The 22,029-nt window shown below is 37.5% G+C and overlaps 1 protein-coding gene across 1 annotated transcript; it reads right to left on the bottom strand.

Moving 5' to 3' along the window:
• Positions 1 to 15,569: 15,569 nt before the first annotated feature.
• PPP1R2B (PPP1R2 family member B) lies at positions 15,570 to 17,101 on the bottom strand. The gene has a single exon (XM_003310938.6). The coding sequence runs from the start codon at positions 16,832 to 16,834 to the stop codon at positions 16,217 to 16,219; it is 618 nt and encodes a 205-aa protein (XP_003310986.1). The 5' UTR covers positions 16,835 to 17,101; the 3' UTR covers positions 15,570 to 16,216.
• Positions 17,102 to 22,029: the final 4,928 nt, after the last annotated feature.

The following is a 22,029-nucleotide window of genomic DNA, read 5'->3' as shown; positions in this document are numbered from 1 at the left end:
TGTGAGTTGATTTTTCTTTTCTTTTCTTCTCTTTTCTTTTTTGAGACAGGGTCTCACTCTGTCCCCCAGGCTGGAGTGCAGTGGTGTGATCATGGCTCACTACAGCCTTGATATCCTGAGCTAAAGTGATCCCCGGGCCTCAGCCTACTGAGTAGCTGAGATTACAGGTGTGTGCCACCACATCTGGCTAACTTTTTAAAAATAGAGATAGGGTCTTGCTATGTTGCCCAGGCTGGTGTCAAACTCCCGGTTTCAAGTGATCCTCCTGCCTTAGCCTCCCAGAGTTCTGGGATTACAGGTATGAGCCACTGTGCCCAGCTAATGAGTTGATTTTTCAATGAAGCTTTAGGGGGCCAAGGGTCTTGGCTCTTACACCAGGTTCTAGGGCTGCAAATTTCAGAACTCATCTGGGAATTTACTCCTTTTTAATAAGTTGGCAGTGTGTAGGAAGGATGTTCACATGTCTGGCTATAGATAACTAGTTTATCTGGCACCAATTCTTTCAAACAAGCTGAGGATTTATTTAATTTTTAAACCTGGTAGAATTTAGTTAAAGCCAGTAACAGTAGGTTTCATGTATGGCCAGAAGGTAAGAATTTCAGCCTGGTAAGCTTTGCACTTACGGAGATAAAATGTTCTAAATGTTGACAAATTCCACTTGTCTTTTTAGATTATCCTTGGGAAAGAGAGACAGAGCTGAACATTCTTCTGCCGTATCAACCTTTTCCCTTCAAGAACTTAAAGATGAATATGCCTTTCTTTTGTAAAATTCCATTATTTCCTTTATTACTGGTCTGTTCATTTTTATACCTGGTTGTTTCGGAAGCAGAAAGTAGGAAATGTCTTACCATTTGTTTTCTTGCTACCTTTGTCCTTTCAGCATCATCAAAGGGTATACAGCATCATGATTAACAGTGTGAGCTTCGGAGTCTGACAGATCTGGGTTTGAGTGCTCACTTTGCTACTCATTGGCAATATAATTATGGGCTAATAAAACCAATGAACTTGGGCCACAGTAGGTATGACAGATATTTTTCAGGGTTAGTCCTAGCCAGTCTATTTTTCTTGTGTGTATAGGTATATACATATAATATCTATAATGCCTCTGTCCTGCTTTTATTACTTAACATTATATCTTAGAAGTCCTTTCTTATCAGCTCATATAAATCAGCCTGAATCTTTTTAATGGCTACACAGTATTACAATAGTATGACTGTGCTGTCCTTTAGTTAACTCATTCTTCATCAATGAATGTTTAAGTTGTTTCTAAATTTTTATCATTAAAAATTATACTGCAGCCTTAGATAATCCTCTTTATACATGTATGAAAACGTATCGGGATAAATTGCTTGAAATATAATTGCTAAGTTAAAGGGCATGTGAATATTTAATTGATATGGATGTAGTCACATTATCCTTCATAAATATACCAATCAGTTTACATTTCTACCAAGAATTGCATAGGGAAGCCTGTTTCCTATATCCTCACCAACACCTTGTTTTCAAATTATTTATTATTTGTTAATAGGATAAAATGTTATTGCTACTTTTAAGTTACATTTCCTTAATTTTGAATGTGCATCTACACATACATTTAAAAGCCATTTGCATTTTTTTCTTGCTAAAAGCTATCCAGGCTGAGCACAGTGGCTTATGCCTATAATCCCAGCAGTTTGGGAGGCTGAGGTAAAAAAAAAAAAAAATGCTTGAGACCAAGAGTTCAAACCAACCTGAGGTAAGGAGAAACCCTGTCTTTACAAGAAATGAGCTGGGTGTGGTGGTTCATTTAGTCCTAGCTGCTTGGGAGGCTGAGGTAGGAGGATCACCTGACCCTAAGAGTTTGAGGCTGCAGTGAACTATGATTATGCCACTGCCCGCCAGCCTGGGGGCCAGAGTAAGACCCTGTCTCAAACAACAACAACAACAACAACAACAACAACCACCACCCCCAAGTTGCCGGGGAATGGGATAGAACTTGTCCTCTGAAACTAACTTGTCAGAACTTTTTATGAATTGAGGAATTTACCTGTTGTATTATGTTGCATTTTTTCTACCATAATTGTCTTTTTACTGTTTTATGGCTTTGTTTCTGTGGTCACAGTCATTAATCTTTTCCTTTGAGGCTTTTGGTTTACGTATCTTGCTTTAGCTGTCCCCACTCCAAATATTTTTTTTTTTTTAGTTGTAATATTTTCTTTGACTTTTACATTTTTTTTAACCTTCTGATCCACTGAAATTTATTTTGGTATAAATAGGGATGATACATATTTATTTCCTCCCCCAGTGTCTGGCCAGTTATCCCATCATCATTTGTTGGACAACTGACATTTTTCTACTGCTTTTAAATGTCACCTTTGTAAGAAATTATTTGTGTGTGAGCCTCTCTTGACCTCTGTTTCATGGATCTGTCTTTTCCTGCAAAGTCGGTTAGAAAATTACATGTACCGGTTAATCCTAATGCTGAATGTACATTCCAAATTTTGTTGATAGTTTAAGCCAAATAAAAGGCAAGAGGACCATTTGATACTTTTTTTTGTCCTTATGTGTCACATCAGGGAGTAATGTGCTTATACGAGAGATTTAATGTGTGACCTGGAAGATGAAGTGGGGTTGGGTAGAATGGGAACAAAGAACATTTTACTTCTAAATAGCCAGTAACTATTTTCTAAAAATAAATTACCTTGGAGCTTTGATGAAAAATGAAGGGGTGCCTAGGCAGTGAAGGGATTTATGATGATGGGTGAAGTGTTAGAGACTCGGGGCAGTTCTTCATCATTCACAGTGTGCTTTGCTCACACAGATCAAGGCTGACTTTCACTGTCTGTATGACTCTATCTTCTGTTCTTACAGACTGCTTTGTTAGCATTGTCATGCCTCAGGACCTTTGCACATACAGTTTATCTCTGCCTATAATTCTCTTTTCTAAAATAGCTGTTTCTTCATATCCTTCAGACTTCTGCCCAAATATTTCCTATCAGAGAGCCCTTCTCTGACCACCCTTCCTAAAATGTACTTTCAGCTCATGTTCCTCTTTTCAGAGAGCACATTACTTTCTGACATAGACATACTCTGACCTTTCCCGTGAGTTCCATGAGCTAAGCACCGGGAATATGGCCTGACATAGAGACATTCAACTACTTGTTTTATTTTTCTATTTTTTCAGCCAGTGTTTTGCTCTGTCACCCAGACTGGAGAGCAGTGGCATGATCTCAGCTCACTGCAACCTCTGCCTCCTGCGTTCAAACGATCTTCCCACCCCAGCCCCCCAAGTAGCTGGGACCACAGGCGTGTGCCACCATGCCTGGCTAATTTTTGTGTATTTTGTAGAGACAGGGTTTCGCCGTGCTTCCCAGGCTAGTCTCGAGCTTCTGAGCTCAAGCAATCTGCCTGCTTCAGCCTCCCAAAGTGCTGGCATCGTAGGTGTGAGCCACCGTGCCCAGCCTGAACCACTTGTTAAATGAACAAATACACATTGCTATCTTCTTCTCTTCACTGTTTACTAGTGTGCAACTAAGAAGTTGCTGAAATGAAACGAGGCTTGAAATTGCTCCATTTGGAACCAAAATACTAGATTATCTTTTTTGTTTTGTTTTGTTTTCCTTTGCTCTAGGAAAGTATGACCCAGACATTGAGTGCTGAGAAGGTTAGCTCTGCTCAGATGGGTATTTGTATCTGAGAGATATTATTTCCAGGATGGAGGGGATGCTGGACTAGAAAGCTCAAAGGGCCATGACCCCTACCAGGAGCTATAAAGCAAGCAAGGGACAACTCTGCTTTATGGGTATGTGTCCAAAATGATGCATGCAGACACTGACATGTTTTTCTTAGTATATGAGGGACTTCATTACAAAATCCTAAATTTCTATTTTTCTGAACCTTCAGCTGTTCATGTTTTCTCCATTGGTATGATATAGGAGGACGTGAGATAAAGAATAATACTTTTAATAGCCCTTTAATGACCCAGAATCTTTGCTATCATTGAGATTTCTATGCAGGAAGAACTGGGGGTAAAATTTTACTGTAAGTGGTAGTTAGGAGACTCTCCTAAGGCTGAAGGCTCAGAAAAATAGAGACTTAGGATTTTGCTCCCTTTGATTTTGCATCTTTTGCAGGGATGGGGTTTTGCCACATTGCCCAGGATGGTCTCAAACTTCCGGGCTGAAGTGATTTTCTTACCTTAGCTTACCAAAGTGCTGGGATTACAGGCATGAGTCACATCTGGCCACTGATTTCTTACTTGGTATTTTTTTCTCTCATTTCTCACTCTTTTTCTTTTTTGAATGAGAAACTAGTGGTTTGCCTATTTTGTTGCTATTTTTAGTAAACCAGCATTTTGATTTCTTGGTTCTCATCTTTTTTCTATTTCCAGCTTTATTCAGTTATACTTTTGTTTTGATTTTTTCCCCTTCTGCTTTCTTTGTTGTACTTTTGTTGATATTACTTAATTTATTGACCTTTAGTCTTTACTTTTTATTCATATATTTTGTTGATTAGTATTTATTGACCCTTATTCTTTACTTTTTATTTGTATAATTTTTATTTATACTTTTATTATTTATACTCTATACTTTGTATTTATAATCTGCATAAATAATACAAGTATGAATAAAATTGTTTTTTAGTATATTTTGATTTTTACTTTATTGATCTTTACTTTTTGCTTTTTATTGGTATTAATATTTAAGGTTATACGTGTTCTACTGATTTTTGTTTTTTTGTTTTTGTAGAGACAGGGTTTCACAATGTTGCCCAGGCTGGTCTCAAACTCCTGGCCTCAAGCGATCTTCCTGCCTCAGCATCCCAAAATGCTGGGTTTATAGGTGTGTGAGCTACTGTACCTGGCCTGTTCTGCTGATTTTAAAGCCTCATTTATGTTTCATAAATTCCAAAATTTTAGCAACTCTGCAATTTTAGTTTATATTTTTCTTTTTACCTAAGCATTTTTGAATAGGAGTTTTTACAATTTCTAGCAAGAACTTTTTCTACTTTTTGTTATAAATGTCCTATTTGATCTCACTGTGCTTACCATATGCATTGTTCTATCCTGTGGGATGTACTGATTTGTGTTTGTGTGATTCAATATATAGTACTTTTTGTGTGTGACCCTATTCTATGCAGCCAAAGAAGAGGTATACTTTCTATTATCAGTATATAAAGCTTACCTTATATTCATCAGATCTATGAATGATTTTTGGAACTTCTACATGTTCACTTAGCTTTCTGTCCTCTTGGTTTTCGTTTGACTGAGATTTGTGTGATAAAACTTATTATTAATGTGTTTATTAATCTACTTATCATGGCATCTTTTGTAGTTTCTGCTCTATGAGACTGATGGCTGTGTTATTTGGGTTCCAGATAGTCATAACTTCTATCTTAATTGTGGATTGTGTCCTATAACATAATAAAGGCCTTCCTTCTTTTGACTCTAGTGTTAGCTTAGGTTGTTTGCTATCAGAATCACAGCTATACTTTCTTAGTGTTTACATTTACCTGGTATACCTTCACCCATCTTTTTACTTTTAGCCTTTTTGAATCACTTAAGCATGCCTCTTGTATACAGCATAGAGACGAGTTCACTTTTTTAAGGACTGATATGTTTGGTCTCATATAGCTCATATTATTTTTGTTACATTTACTGTGTTTATTTTTGTATATGGTCTATTTTCTCAATTAAAATTTGGAAGATATATCTTTTTGTGCTACTAGCAATCTTCATACTAATGCCTTTTTTCAACCACCTATTCCCTATGAGACAATCATTATTTACTTCTTTTTTGTTTTTTCTTTTTTCATTTTGAAGTTGTGATATTTCTACCTTGACAGAACTCTAAACTTTTCTCCATTGTTTTAGTCTCAGACCTATAATTAAACATATTTTCATATATAGATAAAAAGACCATTAATTCTTTGGCCAAAGTTTGCACAATGATCTTTTCATTGATAGAGCTTGTCTTTTATGTGCATACTAATCCCTTGAGGATCTTGTTAATATGAAGATTCTGATTCAGAAGCCCTGAGGTAGGACCTGAGATTTTGCATTTTGTTTTTATTTTGTTTGTTTTGAGACAGTCTCACTCTGATGCACAGGCTGGAGTGCAGTGGTTTGATCTCAGCCCACTGCAACCTCTGCCTTCTGGGTTCAAGCAATTCTTCTGCCTCAGCCTCCCAAGTAGCTGGGACTACAGGCATGCACCAACACACCCAGCTAATTTTTGTATTTTTAGTAGAGTTGGGTTTTGCCATGTTTGCCAGGCCGATCTCAAATTCCTGACCTCAAGAGATCCACCCGTCTCATCCTCCCAAAGTGCTGGGATTACAGGCATGAGCCACCACACCCGGCCAAGATTTTGCATTTTGAACAATCTCTTGGATTTTGCTGCTGCTGCTGCTGCTGGCTACACATTACATTCTGAATAGCCATGTTCTTGTAGATTGCTCAGGAAGAGTTTATGAGTATAGTATTCCCCAGTTCTTGCATGTTTAAAATTGTTTTTCCATGGTCTTGATAGTTAAAGGGTAGTTCAACTGAATACACAATTGTGGGCTCCCTTTTGCACGTCTTGAGTTTCTTGAGAATGCTGTGCATTGTTTCTTGCTCCATATACTGCTGTTGAGATTTTAGTGGCAACTGATGGTGGCTGGAGGAGAGTCGGGGGAATTCTTTGCCTTCATAGCATAATTATTTTACTAACATATATCATGGAGCTTATTATGCTTTGGCAATTTTTCCATATGCAGAATGAAACTTTTTACTTTGTAGATTCAAGTCTGGTCTAATATCTGGAAAATTTTGTGGGGGAGGAGACTTACAGCTTTGAATTCTATTCCATATTTAAAAGTGATAATTGTTTTTTCTCCTCAGGGACTCTCATTATAGGTTTATTGAGTCTTTGCTTCTCTTCCATGCCTATCCCTTTCTCTATGATTCATTTTACCTCTATTTCATTTTTCTGGTTTGTTTTTTTTTCAGACTTAACCATGAAGTCACCTTTTCCAACACACACACACACACACACACACACTCTCTCTCTCTCTCTCTCTCTGTCTCTCTCTCTTTCACACACACACACACACACACACACACACACACACACACTTTCACATTCATGCATTGGCTTCCAAATCTACCACCTGTGATCCTAAGCAATTTCAGACCCCTTCATTTCTATTTCTAGGACCCAGTGCTGGGATACCCAAGATCTAAGGCTTATTTTAGGAACTTTGCCACTCAAGGTGGGAGCTTTTCTCCAGAGGCAGTTCTATGTGTGTTTCCCCATTGTTAGTATCCTATTGTCCCATCTGCTTTCCACTCAGTCTGTGCATGAGTCTGCCCTGACATGGGTTCTGAAAAGGCACTACTGGTTTCAGAATGTTTACTTCTCCTCATGCACATAACTTGAAGTTTGAATTACTATCTCTTTTCCTAGTTGAAAAAAGATGGGATTTTATTTGTGCTGTATTTATTGGAATGGTTTTCGCAGAATAGGACGAAAGATTCTGGTTTCTGTAGTTGCCATCATTTTTATGGAATCTAGACATCAATGTTTCATTTCAATAAAGCTTCTACTGCTAAGATACATAAAGTAAGCTTGAAATTACTTATCTATTTTAACAGCCTATGGTTGAGGGACCACTGAAGTATCCAAATGGGTTTTGGTTTCAATACCCCTAGTAACAGAGAACTCACTTACTCCTATTAGAACCCACTTCAAAATTTGATATTTTCTTAGTAATAATGTTCTCACTGAAAATATTCTCCCAGAAGCTTTTTTGTTTTTTTTGAGGTGGAGTTTTGCTCTGTTGCCCAGGCTGGAGTGAAGTGGTATGATCGATCTTGACTCACTGCAACCTCTGCCTCCTGGGTTCAAGTGATTCTCCTGCCTCAGCCTCCTGAGTAGCTGGGACTACAGGCACCCACCACCATGCCTGGCTAATTTTTTGTATTTTTAGTAGAGATGGGATGTCACCATGTTGGCTAGGCTGGTCTCGAACTCATGACCTCAAGTCCTCAAGTGATTCACCTGCCTTGGTGTCCTAAAGTGCTGGGATTACAGGTGTGAGCCGCCACTGCACCTGGCTTTTTTTTTTTTTTTAAAGTACCTAAATTCTGACCTTTGAGGTTATATAAAATAAGTGAAAAAATCTTTTTTTCCATCTAATGAATTTAAAAATATTTGGTGGTTAAAAATCATGAACAAAAATGGTCTTTTTCAGAATTAAATTATTCTAATTACTTCAGTCTTCTTATTGCTTCTAGATACAGGAATGCAGTTTAATACAGAATCACATGATAGGAATGAGCGTTTGTGCTTATTTTATTAGTTGCACTTATTTTTAACTGAAAGAGCTGTCTACATGACAGCTTTCTTAATTTAAAAATGTCTATTTTATTGAATAAAATTTAGACAAATATTTTATAAAACTGAAGTTTGGCTTTTAGAATTCTCATTGTTTATGTGTGTGCTATAACTCCAAGTGAGTTCTGGAAAACTTACAACTTTACAACTTTAGAATCTGAATACAGTTGTGCCTCTTTATTTTTAAAAGTGCCCCAGTTTGAATGTTTGTTTTACTGGAAGGTCCCAACTAAGAAGGTACTAGGTGATATGAAAACAGCACAATAGTAATGACTTATAATAAAAAGCCCAACACATATGTTAGGTTTTTATACTTATTGCAGAAATCAAGGAAGACATAAAGCTGAAATTTGTTTTAGCTTTGTGCAGCTTTTTTTGTTTTATTTTAGCTTTTTATGGGGTTCCCAGTCACTTGTCTGCTGTAGAAGCCTTTTATTTGCTGATAAGGGCTGTTAACTAGTTTCAAAGTTGGAGAGATAAAGTTACCATTACACACAGGGTTCTATGTTATACTGGGCTAAACTGGTCCTGTCTTTAGTTAGCAAAACCAGTGGAGGAAGAACAAAGCCAAGATAGCAAAGGGAAACATCTGTGGGACAAGCCCTGCAAAGGTGTAGAATAGCAAACTAAGTGAGGGGAAGAATGTTTTTGTAACAAATGAGAGACTTGACTTTCCTGAATCATTTCTTGAATTCCAGATTAAAGCCTAATTATAATGTAATTTGCTCAACCCTATCTGTGCAGGACCAGTTTGTTTCCCATGATCAAAAATTCTAAACCTTTGTGCTTCAGGGTCAAGGCCAAAATGATATACTCCACCATTCCGTTCTTTTTCTCTGCTTACGTACAAGAGAGAAAAGAGGACATTTCCTTATTTCCTGCTCTCTAATCAGTATTTCTACAGGATAATCACAGAATATCCATTCCCTTTAAGGTCATTAGTACCTTTTCCACAGTCTAGACTAGTCAGTCTTAAAAAGCACCTCGTAAGCCCCTGGAGGAACTTTACCCACTCAGTTCGGTTTCTTTGCAGCCTCATCTCATCAAAGATTTAAATCTCATCTTTAATAACCTTGCCACATGGCTAGTACATGGAAAAAGTAGATGAGAGAAGAGACTCTATCAAACTGGCATGATAGGATTCATTGAAAGATAGTTCCTGTACAAATCACCTTCTAAATATGTGTCTGCTAATAATAATAGTTCTTATTAATTTCTTAATCTTTCAATTCTTATTTCAAATTTATCTCCTTTCTATCCACCCATAAAACCTATAGTGTTTTTTTTAAATCATAATTCTTTTTTATCAAACTATATTTTAGACATGAAGGCAATATAAGTGATCTATTTTTCTTTTCCCTCTTATAGGCAATAATAGCTCCAATTTTAAAATTAAAAAAAAATTTCCCTTTAGTAATTTTATTTTCCCATCACCTCAAACAAGTTTTTCTATTTTGTTTATAACTTCAAGTCATGTGCTGAATATTATCTTCTACTTTAAAATGTGTAAGTAGACAAAATATATTTCATTTGTATCTCAGTGGAAGTACCTTAGAGGTAACATAGGAACAGTTAATTACATTAAGGAAATCAGCAAAACAAAATGAAAGCATTCAGTCCTGCCATGGTGGTGGTTCACACCTGTAATCCCAGCACTTTGGGAGGCCAAGGTGGGTGGATCACTTGAGCACAGGAGCTCCAGACTAGCCTGGGCAACATGGTGAAACCCCATCTTTACAAAAAAAAAGAAAAAAATTAGCCAGGCATAGCGTTGTATGCCTGTAGTCCCAGCTACTCAGTAGGCTGAGGTGGGAGGATTGTCTGAACACAGAAGGTCGAGACTGCAGCGAGCCGTGATCATACCACTGCACTCCAGCACTTTAACCTGGGTGATAGAGTGAAACCCAGCATTCACAAAAAAAAAAAAAAAAAAAAAAAAAAAAAAAAGCTAAAGTGAAAAAAAAAAAAGGGAAGAAGAACAGAACAAGGCATGAATTTTGTTTCTATTTACATATTTGTTGTCAGGGCTTATTACGGTCCAGAAGAATTTAAATTCAAAAGCATTTGGAAACACTACCTCAATGCATAAAAGGTAAAACCAATAAAACTTATACAGATAGCACTGGTGAAATACTGACATACTTGAAGGCAAAAAATTAGTACTTTTATTTTCTTTTATTTGGAGACTGAGTCTCGCTCTGTTGCCCAGCCTGGAGTGCAGTGGCGCAACCTCAGCTTACTGCAACATCCGCCTCCCGGGTTCAGGGATGCTTGTGCCTCAGCCTCCCAAGTAACTGGGATTACAGGCATGCACTGCCACAGCAGCTAATTTTTGTATTTTTCCAGAGATGGGGTTTCACCATGTTGTCCAGGCTGGTCTCAAACTCCTGACCTCAAATCATCCACCCACCTTCACCTCCCAAAGTGCTAGGATTATAGGTGTAAGCCACCGCACCCAGACTAACTTCATACTTTAAAGTAGTCTGTTTGGTAATGAAAACATTTTTAACCCCTGAGAGGGACATCTTTAGTATTTTAATAGTGATAGTAAGATGTTATTTTCTATAGTGTTTGACATTTGTACTGATGGTACAAAGGCAACGATGAATAAACTGCTGGTGCTTTAGAACAAATTAAAGAAATGGCACTAACCTCTATTAGTAATCATTAAATTTACACATAGACAATTATGTACATGTATATATCTATTATATACACATATGTGTATATATAATTGATGCTTATTATTTCCAGTAGTTACATTTTATAAAGTCACCACAGACCCTGAATTAGAGAGTACCAAACCACTGCTCCCAGGAGAAAATATAGGATTAGATTTTTGTAAGCATCTGGTCACAATATTTTATCAACCAGTTAACATATGACCTGTTTTATGTGTGTTTCTGTTTGAAATAAACTTTATTTAATCATACTGTTTATTCATTAATATTGAACTATATAAATCTTTCACTTCTTTGGTTAAATTATTCCTAGTTTATATTCTTTGTAGTTATTGTAAATGGGGTTGCTTTCTTGATTTCTTTTTCAGATTGTTCACTGTTGGTGTATATAAACGCTACTGATTTTTGTATGTTAATTTTGTATCCTACAATTTAATTCATTTATCAGTTTTAAGTTTTTTTTTTTTTTTTGTAGAGTCTTTAGGTTTTTCTTAAATACAAGGCCATGTCATCTGCAAAAAAGCTAATTTGATTTCTTCCTTTTCAATTCGAATGTCCTTTATTTCCTTCCTTTTCCTAACTACTCTGGCCAGGACTTTAAACACTATGTTGAATAAAAAGTGGTGAAAATGGGCATCCTTGTCTTGTTCCAAATCTTAGAGGAAAGGCTTTCATTTTTTCCCCATTCAGTATGATGTTAGCTGTGGATTTGACAAAGTGGCTTTTATTATTTTTAGACATGTTCCTCCTATACCCAAGTATTTTTTATCAGAAAGGGATGCTGAATTTTATCAAAGACTATTTCAGCATCATTAAAATAATCTTGTGATTTTTGTTCTTGATTCTGTTAATGAAATGTATCACCCTGAGTCATTTGTGTATGTTGAACCATCCTTGCATTCCTGGGATAAATCCTTCATGATTATGGTAAGTAACCTTTTTAATGTGTTGGTAACCTTTTTAATGTGTTGTTGAATTCAGTTTGCTTATATTTTGTTGAGGAATTTTGCATATATGTTCATCAGTGATATTGGCCAGTAGTTTTCGTTGTTGTATCCTCGTCTGGTTTGGTGTCAGGGTAATGCTGACCTCAAAAGTTTGGAAATATTCCCTCCTCTTTAATTTTTTGAGGAGTTTGAATAGAATTGGTATTGTTTCATCTTTAAATGTTTGGTTGAATTCATTAGTGAAGCCATTCAGTCAGGGGAATTTGTTTAATGAGAAATGTTTTATTATAGCTTCAATCTCATTACTTGTTTATTTGTTGAAGTTTTCTATTTTTTCATGGTTTAATCTTGGTAGGTCATATCTGCCCAAGAATGTAGATTTGTTCTAGGTTTTTCCAATTTGCTGGCATATAGTTGTTCATAATAGTCTCTAATGGTTCTTTGTATTTCTGTGATTTCAGTTATTATCTCTCCTTTTTTGTTTCTGATTTTATTTATTTTGGTCTTCCATTTTTCTTAATCTAGTTGAAGGTTTCTCAATTTCTGTTTATCTTTTCAAAAAAAAACATCTTTTCATTTTAAAGTTGATCTGTATTTTTTGTCTTGATTTTATGTATTTCTGCTCTAATCTTTATTATTTCTGTCTAATTTTGGGTTTGGTTTGTTCTTGTTTTTTAGTTCCTACAGTCACATTGTTAGGTTATATTTTAAAAGTCTTCCTACTTTTTTGAGGTAGGAGATTATTGCTATAAGCTTTCCTCTTAGCACCATTTTTGCTGTATCTATAGATTTTGATATGTTGTATTTCCATTTTCGTTTATTTCAAGAATTTTAAAATTTCTTTGTTAACCTTTAATTGACCTGTTGGTTGTTTAGAAGCACGTTTCAAATTTCATTGTTCATGTAGTTTCCAAAATTCGTCTTATTATTGATTTCTAATTTTATTCTTTGTGGTCAGAAAAGATAGTTAATATGATTTCTACTTTTTTGAATTTTTTAATATTTGTTCTGTGGCCTAAGATACTGTCTATTCTAGTGAATGTTCCATGTGCTGATGAAAATAATGTGTATTCTGTAGCAGTTGGGTGATATTCTGTAAATGTCAGTTAGACCTGTTTGGTCTAATGTATATTTCAAGTTCAATGTTTCTTTGTGATTTTCTGTCTGAATGATCTGTCAATTACTGAGAGGTGGGTATTGAAATCCCTTACTACTATTGTACTGCAGTCTATGTCTCCCTTTAGATCTATTAATATTTTCTTCATATACTTGGAAGCTCTGGTGTTGGGTGCATAAATATTTATATTATATCTTCTTGCTGAATTGACCCCTTTATCATTATATTGTGACCTTCTGTGGTCTCTCTTTACAGACTTTGACTTGTCATCCATTCTGTATAAGCATAGCTACTCCTATTCTTTTTTGGTTTCTGCAGGCATGGAATACCTTTTTCCATTCTTTTACTTTCAGTCTATGTGTTTCTATATAGTTGAGGTGGGTTTCTTGTAGGCAGCATGTGGTTGGGTTCTGTTTCATTATCCATTCTGCTACTCCATGTCTTTTAATTGGAGAATTGAGTTCATTTACATTTAGTGTTATTAAGTAAGGACGTACTACAAGAAAACATTCTGTTGCTTGTTTTCTGGTTGTTTTGTAACTCCTTTCTTCCTTTCTTACTGTCTTTGTGTTTAAGTGATTTTCTCTGGTAGTATGTTTTAATTTGTTACTTTTTGTTTTTAGTGTATCTTTCATAGTTCTTTTTTTATATTATTGTATTTTATTACTGTATGTGTAGTGTATACTAACTTAAAGGGAAAAATGTAAACAAAATCAAAGTCATGGGGAAAATGGCATCTTGCTTTACTCTTCAACTGAAAGTTACCCTTAATAATCCATTTATACCATTATGTCAAATTTTAGTCATCTCTGCAGAATTTTAGACAAATGAAAACGGACAAGGTAACACCAGAGAGTTAAGCACAGAAAGTGATACTGATTAAAAAGTTGAAAGTAAAATCTACCTTGGCTAGAACTGAACATTCAGATCTGTCTCTCCAGAGGAAAATCTAACTTGAATCATAATGGTTCATATTTTGACTAGTTTATACCCTATCAATTAGCTACTTATGACTTGAACATACCTTTTCTCAGCTGCATTTGACAGCCTAAAACCCCACTGAGCATGCTGCTTGGTTTGCCTTACTCCTCTGAAATCATCATCTACTTTCTAAAAAACAGAAAATGAGTTTGCTTGTGATTTAAATTTCAAAAAATAGTTTGTAGAAAACACAAAAAGAATCAACTGTTTAAAGTCTTATCCTTTTCTTCACTCTACAACAGTTACTTCTACAAAAAAGAGTATGTGGATACTTTCTAAGAACTCAGAAACAAGAAAACCAAAATCAGAGGTTGCATGAATATATGTGCACGCATATGTAAAGACTTAATCTCTACATCCCCCAAGACAGATTTAAACAGGTAATCCCAAAATTCTAAATTCAGAAACCAGAGATAAACAGTTTTGTTTCTAAATCAGTGGTATTACTAGATGAAATGTTTAGAATACTGCACTTATAGTTCAGCAGTACTTTGATTATATATCTCATTTTTAAAAATCAAAATAATAACCACATTCTTCTAACAGCAAAGAATTCTCCCACTTTTTATTTATTTTGAAATACTGATATTTCTATAAACCTGCAAGTGGAAGATAAGCTGTTCAATAAAAGCCTTCTTTTATATATATAAATATATATATATTATACAGACATTATTTTAGAAGTCTGTTCATATAACAGATTATTTTGGTACTAACAAAAATTGTATACAATTCATCAATTGCATGGCTAGAAATGAAACCATAACTAAACCAAGACACACAGGGCCTTCCTACACTTCGTTTAAGGAAAATATTCCACATAATTCTTACTGCGTTAGAAGAATAAAGTACATTTGTCATAGTATACATTATCATATTCCCTTAAAGCAGGGACTATTTAAAGTTTTTAAATTAAAAAATGTCCAGGCTTACTTCTGTCTGTACATTCAGGAATAATCATATCACTGGTTACATACAATTCTCATGCAAAGAAAACCCTCAAAAAACAAAAAAAAAACCCTCGGTTGTTTTCTTAAGTCTAATTAAGCCAAACTAATAATAGCAATTTAATTAGCAATCTGTAAATCAGAGAGGCATAGAAATTCAGCAGTTAAACTGTATTTCCTGCCTATAGTACTGCTGCTACTCAATCTATTTTCTTCATGTATTAGAAGAATTCATAGGCATTGATGGTCAAAATAAGAATTTCAACACAGCAGCAAATGACAGAAGAGTGACAGAAAGAGTTCCTAATGTCGTGACAATCTTAATGATCCTTTAAAAGGTAAAAGATTGTGTGTGTATGTGTGGAAAGGAGTAGGAAATAAAAGCAGGAGGTTAAGACAGGTATTTAAAGGGAATGGCGAGATAGCTACATTAGAATATTTATTTTTTTAAAAACTGCTCTGAAGTCTGCCCAGTGTACCAAAAACATTAAAAAACAAAAACAAACAAAAAACCCCCCAAAAAACAGAGCAGACATTGGTGAAAGTTTAACCTGATAATTTATTTGTGGGGAAAAAAGCTAGTTTTGATGAGAAAAAGTTCAGTCCTTTCCTTGTAAACACAAAGAAACTCAACAGGAATTTTAAAGGTAGTAGGTCAGAAAATGCAACAGTAGCTCTTACAATTCTTTTCAATTAAACAGACAAATCAAGTTGAAGACAAGTGTTAAAATACTATTCAGCCTGAATATTTATAAGTCTATATATCCTGTTGTTCAACTGGCTTTTGATTTTTAAAAAAACAAATCAACAAACTTTGTAAGAGCTACCACATTTCGAGTGATGAAAATAAATTAGTTCCCCCCCAAAGATATTGCTTAACTTCTAAAGCATAAAAAGCTCTATAATATCTTATACAAATTAACCAGTGTTCTTATGAAAGTAATGCAATTTTGGACTGATGATATTACACTGTATTTGTGGTAAAGTACTAGGCATAAGAATATATATATCAATTAGGCATTTTCAGTCTAATCAGTCTCTAAGTTTATCATTTAATTCTTGGCAATATATAATAACTGGTATGCATTTTGGTACTTAAGTCATGAATTGTGGAGAACAAGAAGCAATGTATTATAGTCACAGGGTTTATATCTAACAAACAATTGCAGTGTTGAACAAATCTCTTCTATGGACTTCGTAATTTGTTTTGCTGTTGGTCACTTGGAGTAGATCCTTGATTTGATTCTTCCGTATTCATGCTTTCTCCATCTGCAGTCTCTAACATTTCTTCATCTTCATCATCATCATGTAGGTCTTTTGAAATTAATTGTCTGGCTAGTTTGATATTGAGTCCTTCATTGTAGTGAAGCTTCCTTCTCATTTCAAATTGTCGCTTTTTTTCTCGTTCTTCAGGTGAGAGGTCACTATCCTCCTCTCCTCTGCTTTCTTGTTCCTGAATCCGATACTTTGGCTCCAAGCCTTCAGCAGCAGCTAATTTCTTGGCTAAGATGTCTGGCGCCATGGCTTCAGTAGTCTCGGTGTCCCTACACGCATCTTCATCATCACCCATCATACTATGGTAAGGAGCGCTTGGTTCATCTATTTTCATTAAACCATAGCCTTTGTCTGCTGGATGATAGGTCGCCAAGATGTTAATTTCATCCCACTTCTGGGATTTTTTGCTCAGCTCCTCGTCGACACTCCCGCGGGGCTGTTCGGCCCACGCCACCATAGAGGAAGTCGTAGAGGTCTTGTTCTTCAATATCCCCTTGATGGGCCGGTGCGAGGCCGTCGAGGCCGCCATTGCCGGGCGCTCCGGCTGTCGCCTCAGGGTCGCTGCTTGGCGTGGGGTCCGCGAAGAGAAGGGTCGGCACAGCAGAGACTCGCAGGCAGCCGCAGAGCCCGCTCAGGGCTAAAGCGGCCGCACCTGCTGCCTTGGAAACTGCTACCGGAGCGGTTGTCACAACGACCCGGACGCCAGAGCCAACGCCGAATGGGTGGCGGCTCCTCGCGCACCATTAGCCGCCGGCACTTGACCCGCGGCTCGCGGAGAGATGCCGTCCTAGAGCTCTGGGCGGGGCGGTGGGTGGGGGGGTGGGGGTGGGGGAGGGTTGGGGGGGTGGAGCAAATCCGACGCCCTCTTTCATAGTTCTTTTGCACTGTGGACACCATGAGGCTTACAAAAAAAAATCTTTATAGATGTAACAAGTTGTTGTAAAGAGATGAAAACTTACAGAGCACGAAAACACAATAGAAACAAACTTTATCCCCCCACCACATTTTGACTTTATATTGTCTCAATTAATATATTTTTATATTGTCTAACTCTTGACGATTACTGTAGCTATTAAAGTTTTTGATTTGTCTTTTGGGCTTTATACTAGAGTTATAAGTGGGTTTCACACCACCTTTACGAGTATTAGGGCATTCTGGATTTGTCTGTGTACTTACAGTGGGTTTTATACTTCAAATGTTTTCTTTTTGCATGGTGGTGGTGGTGGCGATGGCGATGGTGGTTTTTCTTATTGAAGAATTCCCGGTGTGGCACGGTGGCTCATACCTGTAATCCCAGCACTTTGGGAGGCTGAGGTGGTCAGATCACTTGAGGTCAAGAGTTTGAGCCCAGTCTGGCCAACATGGTGAAACCTCGTCTCTACTAAAATACAAAAATCAGCTAGGCATGGTGTGCGTGTCTGTAATCTCAGCTACTTGGGAGGCTGAGGCAGGAGAATTACTTGAACCTGGAAGGTGGAGGTTGCAGTGAGCTGAGATCATGCCACTGCACTCCAACCTCGGTGACAGACTGAGTCTCTGTCTCAAAAGAAAAAAAAAAAAAAGAATTCCGTTTAGCGTTTTTTATAGGATGGGTTTGGTGTTGAATTCTCTCTGCTTTTGTTCGTCTGAGAAAGACTTTATCCCTCCTGTTTGAATGATAGCTTTGCTGGATACAGTAGTCTTTGATGGCAGTTACTTTCTTTCAGCACTTTCAAAATGTCATCCTACTCCCTTCTGGCCTGTGTGGTTTCTGTTGAGAAGTTTGTTGCCAGATGAATTGGAGCTTCTTTATATGTCATTTGCTGCTTTTCTCTTGTTGCTTTTAGGAGTATCTCTTTGTCCTTGACTTGAGAATTTGATTATTATATCCTTTAAAGTACTCTTATTTGGGTTGAATCTGTTTGGTGTTCTCTGACCTTCCTGTACCTAGGTATTTTTCTTTCTCATGTTTTGGAGAGTTTTCTCTTATTATTTCTTTGAATAAGTTTTCTACCCCTTGTTTTTGCTCAGTTCCCACTTGAACATCCATAATTCTTGATTTTTGTCTTTTTAGGCAATTTTTCTCTATATTTTTGTTCCTTTCATTCTTTTTCCCTTTTTCTCTTGACTCCATATTTTTGTTGTTGTTGTTGTTGTGTTTTGTTTTGTTTTTGGTGGAGACAGAGTCTCACTCTGTAACCCAGGGTGGAGTGTACTGGTGCAATCTTGGCTCACCACAACCTCCGCCTCCTGGGTTCAAGAGATTTCTGTGGCTTAGCCTCCTGAGTAACTGGGACTATAGGCATGCATCACCACACCTGGCTAATTTTTTGTATTTTTAGTAGAGATTGGGTTTTGCCATGTTGCCCAGGCTGGCCTCGAACTCCTGACCTCAGGCAATCCACCCACCTCAGCCTCCCAAAGGTGATGCTGCATTTTCTTTTTCTTTTTCTTTTCTTTATTTATTTGTTTATTTATTTATTTATTTTTGAGACAGGTTCTCACTCTGTTACCCAGGCTGGAGTACAGTGGCATGATCTGGACTTACTGCTACCTCTTCCTCCCAGGCTCAAGTGATCCTCCCAGCTCAGCCTCCTGAGTGGCTGGGACTACAGGCACCAGCCACACATGTATAATTTGTGTGTGTGTGTGTGTGTGTGTGTGTGTGTGTGTATATGTGTGTGTTTGTAAAGATAGAGTTTTTCCACGTTGCCCAGGTAGGTCTCAAGCTCCTGGACTCAAGTGATCCACCAGCCTCAGCCTCCCAAAGTGCAGGGATTACAGGCATGAGCCACTGTGCCTGGCCCTAACTCTGTATTTTCAAATAACCTGTCCTTGAGCTCACTGATTCTTTGCTCTGCTTGATCCTTTCTGCTGTTGAGAACTTCTAATAAATTGTTCAGCTCAGCAAATGTATTTTTCAGTTACAAGATTTCTGTCTAATTTTTCTTTAAATTTCAATCTCTTTGTTAAATTTCTCTGATAAATTTCTAAGTTGCTTTTATGTGTTATCTTGGAGATACTGAGTTTCCATTAAATTGTCATTTTGAATTCTTGGTCAGAGATTCCGTATCACCATCCTATTAGGCTCAGTCACAGGTTCCTTTCTTTGTTCATTTAGGGAGGGAATGGTTCCCTATTTGCTGTTGTTTATTGTGGATATACATCTGTATTTTTGCATTAAGTGATTATTTCTCTCTTCTTTCTCTGGCTTGTTTTGATTATTATTGGATATGTTTGCTTAGAGGTTCTTTGAATTTACCTGCTGAATTTCTTTATTTCCCCCACTGGTTGCTGCTTTCTCTTTAACACTAGATTGTGCTTTGAGACTAGGTTTTCCTTGGCTCCAGTTAATGATCAGAGCACTGCCCATCCCAAATGGGGAGGTGCCAAAAGGGATATCCCAGCAGTGTGGGAAGGCTGGCTAGGGGTTCATGCCCAGGGGACCTGTGGAATATTCCTCCTACAATGTACTGCTGCTGAATAGCTACCCTGATTTGGCATCTCTTTTGGCTGAATTTCAGATGGAGTTTCTGGGGCTGGGGGTAATAGTCCCACTCTCCTCCTTTATCTATGGCTGTCCTCAGGTATATTTTTCCTTTCAGGCATTCATGATGCTTCCCATGCGTTGAAGCAGAGATAGGTCTCCTGTCAGGAAACTTAAGGTGGTAGGGGAAGCTGGTGGTTCACCTCAATCTCACTTTTTTTTACTGTGGAAACCATGAGTCAGGGGGATATTTTCTGTGCATTTTGCTGTGGACAGATGGGAGTGTGGGATGTTGAGGATATAAAAGTCCAATTCTCAGACCATCTTCTTGTTTTTTTTTTCCACCTCTTTGTGGCCCTAGGAGCTGTCTCATCTTCATATTTGAGTTTTTGAATATCATCAGTGATATTTCGTGAGAGTGATTTAGTTTCACTCTTAGGCTTGTCCTGCCTGTTTTGCTGTGAGAATCTTGGGTTTAGTTAAGTGTCTTGTGTAGATTGTAGTCTGATGAACATATGCTATGCTTGGTGTGAGATACACTGGTCACAGGATCAGCAGTGATGTGAAAATACAATAGAAGTTCAACCCTGCCCTATGCCCAATATAAAAACTCTGCTATGGCACCCAGGGAAATCTGAACTTACATGTAGGACTATGTAATCTAGAGTTTTACTGTTGGACTTCACAATGCAAGTGATTTATTTCTACTTGCTCTCCTGTGTGCAACTGTTGCCCATAATTTGTTGAGCAAATTGAGGTAAGCTTACAAGGAAGAAACATTATTGCTTATTGAGAGCTTATACTAAGGCTGTTTTAAATGCTTGCTTATATCAGGGGTGTGCAATATTTTTCTGTAAAGAGCCAGATAGTCAATATTTTAGAATTTGCATGACATACATTCTCTGTTGTAACTACTTAACTCTAATTGTAACAGGAAAGCAGCCATAAACAATATTTAAACAAATGATGTAATTGTGCTCCAGTAAAACTTTGTTCAAAAAAACAGGCAGCAGGCTACTCGGACTGTGGGCTGTAGTTTTCCAACACCTGGCATGTACTCCCTTACCTAATTTTCACAACAACCTAACAATACTGTCTCTTGAGTGAAAAGGTAACAAAAAAAGGTATAATTTCCTTCCTTCCTTCCTTCCTTCCTTCCTTCTTTCCTTCCTTCTTTCCTTCCTTCCTTCCTGCCTTCCTGCCTTCCTGCCTTCCTTCCTTCCTTCCTTCCTTCCTTCCTTCCTTCCTTCTTTCCTGCCTGCCTGCCTGCCTGCCTGCCTGCCTGCCTGCCTGCCTGCCTGCCTTCCTTCCTTCCTTCCTTCCTTCCTTCCTTCCTTCCTTCCTTCCTTCCGGTTTTGCTCTGTCACCCAAGCTGCAGTGCAATGGCCATTCATAGCTCACTGTAACTTCAGAATCCTGTGCTCAAGCAATCCTCCCACCTCCATATCTGCCTCCTGAGTATCTGGGACTATAGGCATGCACCACCATACTTGGCTAATTTTTGTATTTTCTGTAGAGATGGGGTCTCACTGTGTTGCCAGGGCTGCTCTCAAACTCCTGGCCTCAAGTTATCCTCCTGCCTTAGCCACTCAAAGTCTTGGGATTATAAGCATGAGCCACTGTGCCTGGCCAGGTATAATTTCATAGCTGTCATATATTTGAAAAATATAATAAAAACAATGCTAGCCAGGGACAGTGGCTCACACCTGTAATTCCAGCACTTTGGGAGGCGGGCAGATCACTTGAGGCCAGGAATTCAAGACCAGCCTTGACAACATGGTGAGACCCCCATCTCTACCAAAAATACAAAAATTATCTAGGTGTGGCAGCTCATGCCTGTAATCCCAGCTACTCAGGAGGCTGAGGTATGAGAATCACTTGAACCCAGGAGGTGGAGGTTGCAGTGAGCAGCGATCACGCCACTGCACTCCAGCCTGGGTGACAGAGTGAGACCCTATCTCAAAAAAACAAAATAACAACGCTATGCTTTTATCATACATAATCTAATTAAATGCTTAAATAACCCTGCAAGGTAGGGGACATTATCTTCCCTTTTCCAATGAGACAATTAAAGCTTCAGGTGTTTGCTTAATGTCATACAGCTAATAAACAGTGGGCTCTAAATTAGAATTTGGGTCAAATTCATCTAGGCCTGTGTCGTCTTCATGAACATCGAGGGAGAGGCAATAGAGCATACTGATTTTTAAAAAGACCAAGCCTTTATAGAGTTCGGTTTCTCACCTACCAGAGGTAATGAC

Source organism: Pan troglodytes, chromosome 4 (genome assembly GCF_028858775.2).
Source record: "Pan troglodytes isolate AG18354 chromosome 4, NHGRI_mPanTro3-v2.0_pri, whole genome shotgun sequence".
In the NCBI taxonomy this organism is placed as follows: domain Eukaryota; kingdom Metazoa; phylum Chordata; class Mammalia; order Primates; family Hominidae; genus Pan; species Pan troglodytes.
This window is presented reverse-complemented; position numbering and strand designations above follow the sequence as displayed.

Excerpts from the sequence above, each read along its gene's own strand:
- PPP1R2B (XM_003310938.6), bottom strand. The coding sequence starts at position 16,834 with ATGGCGGCCTCGACGGCCTCGCACCGGCCCATCAAGGGGATATTGAAG.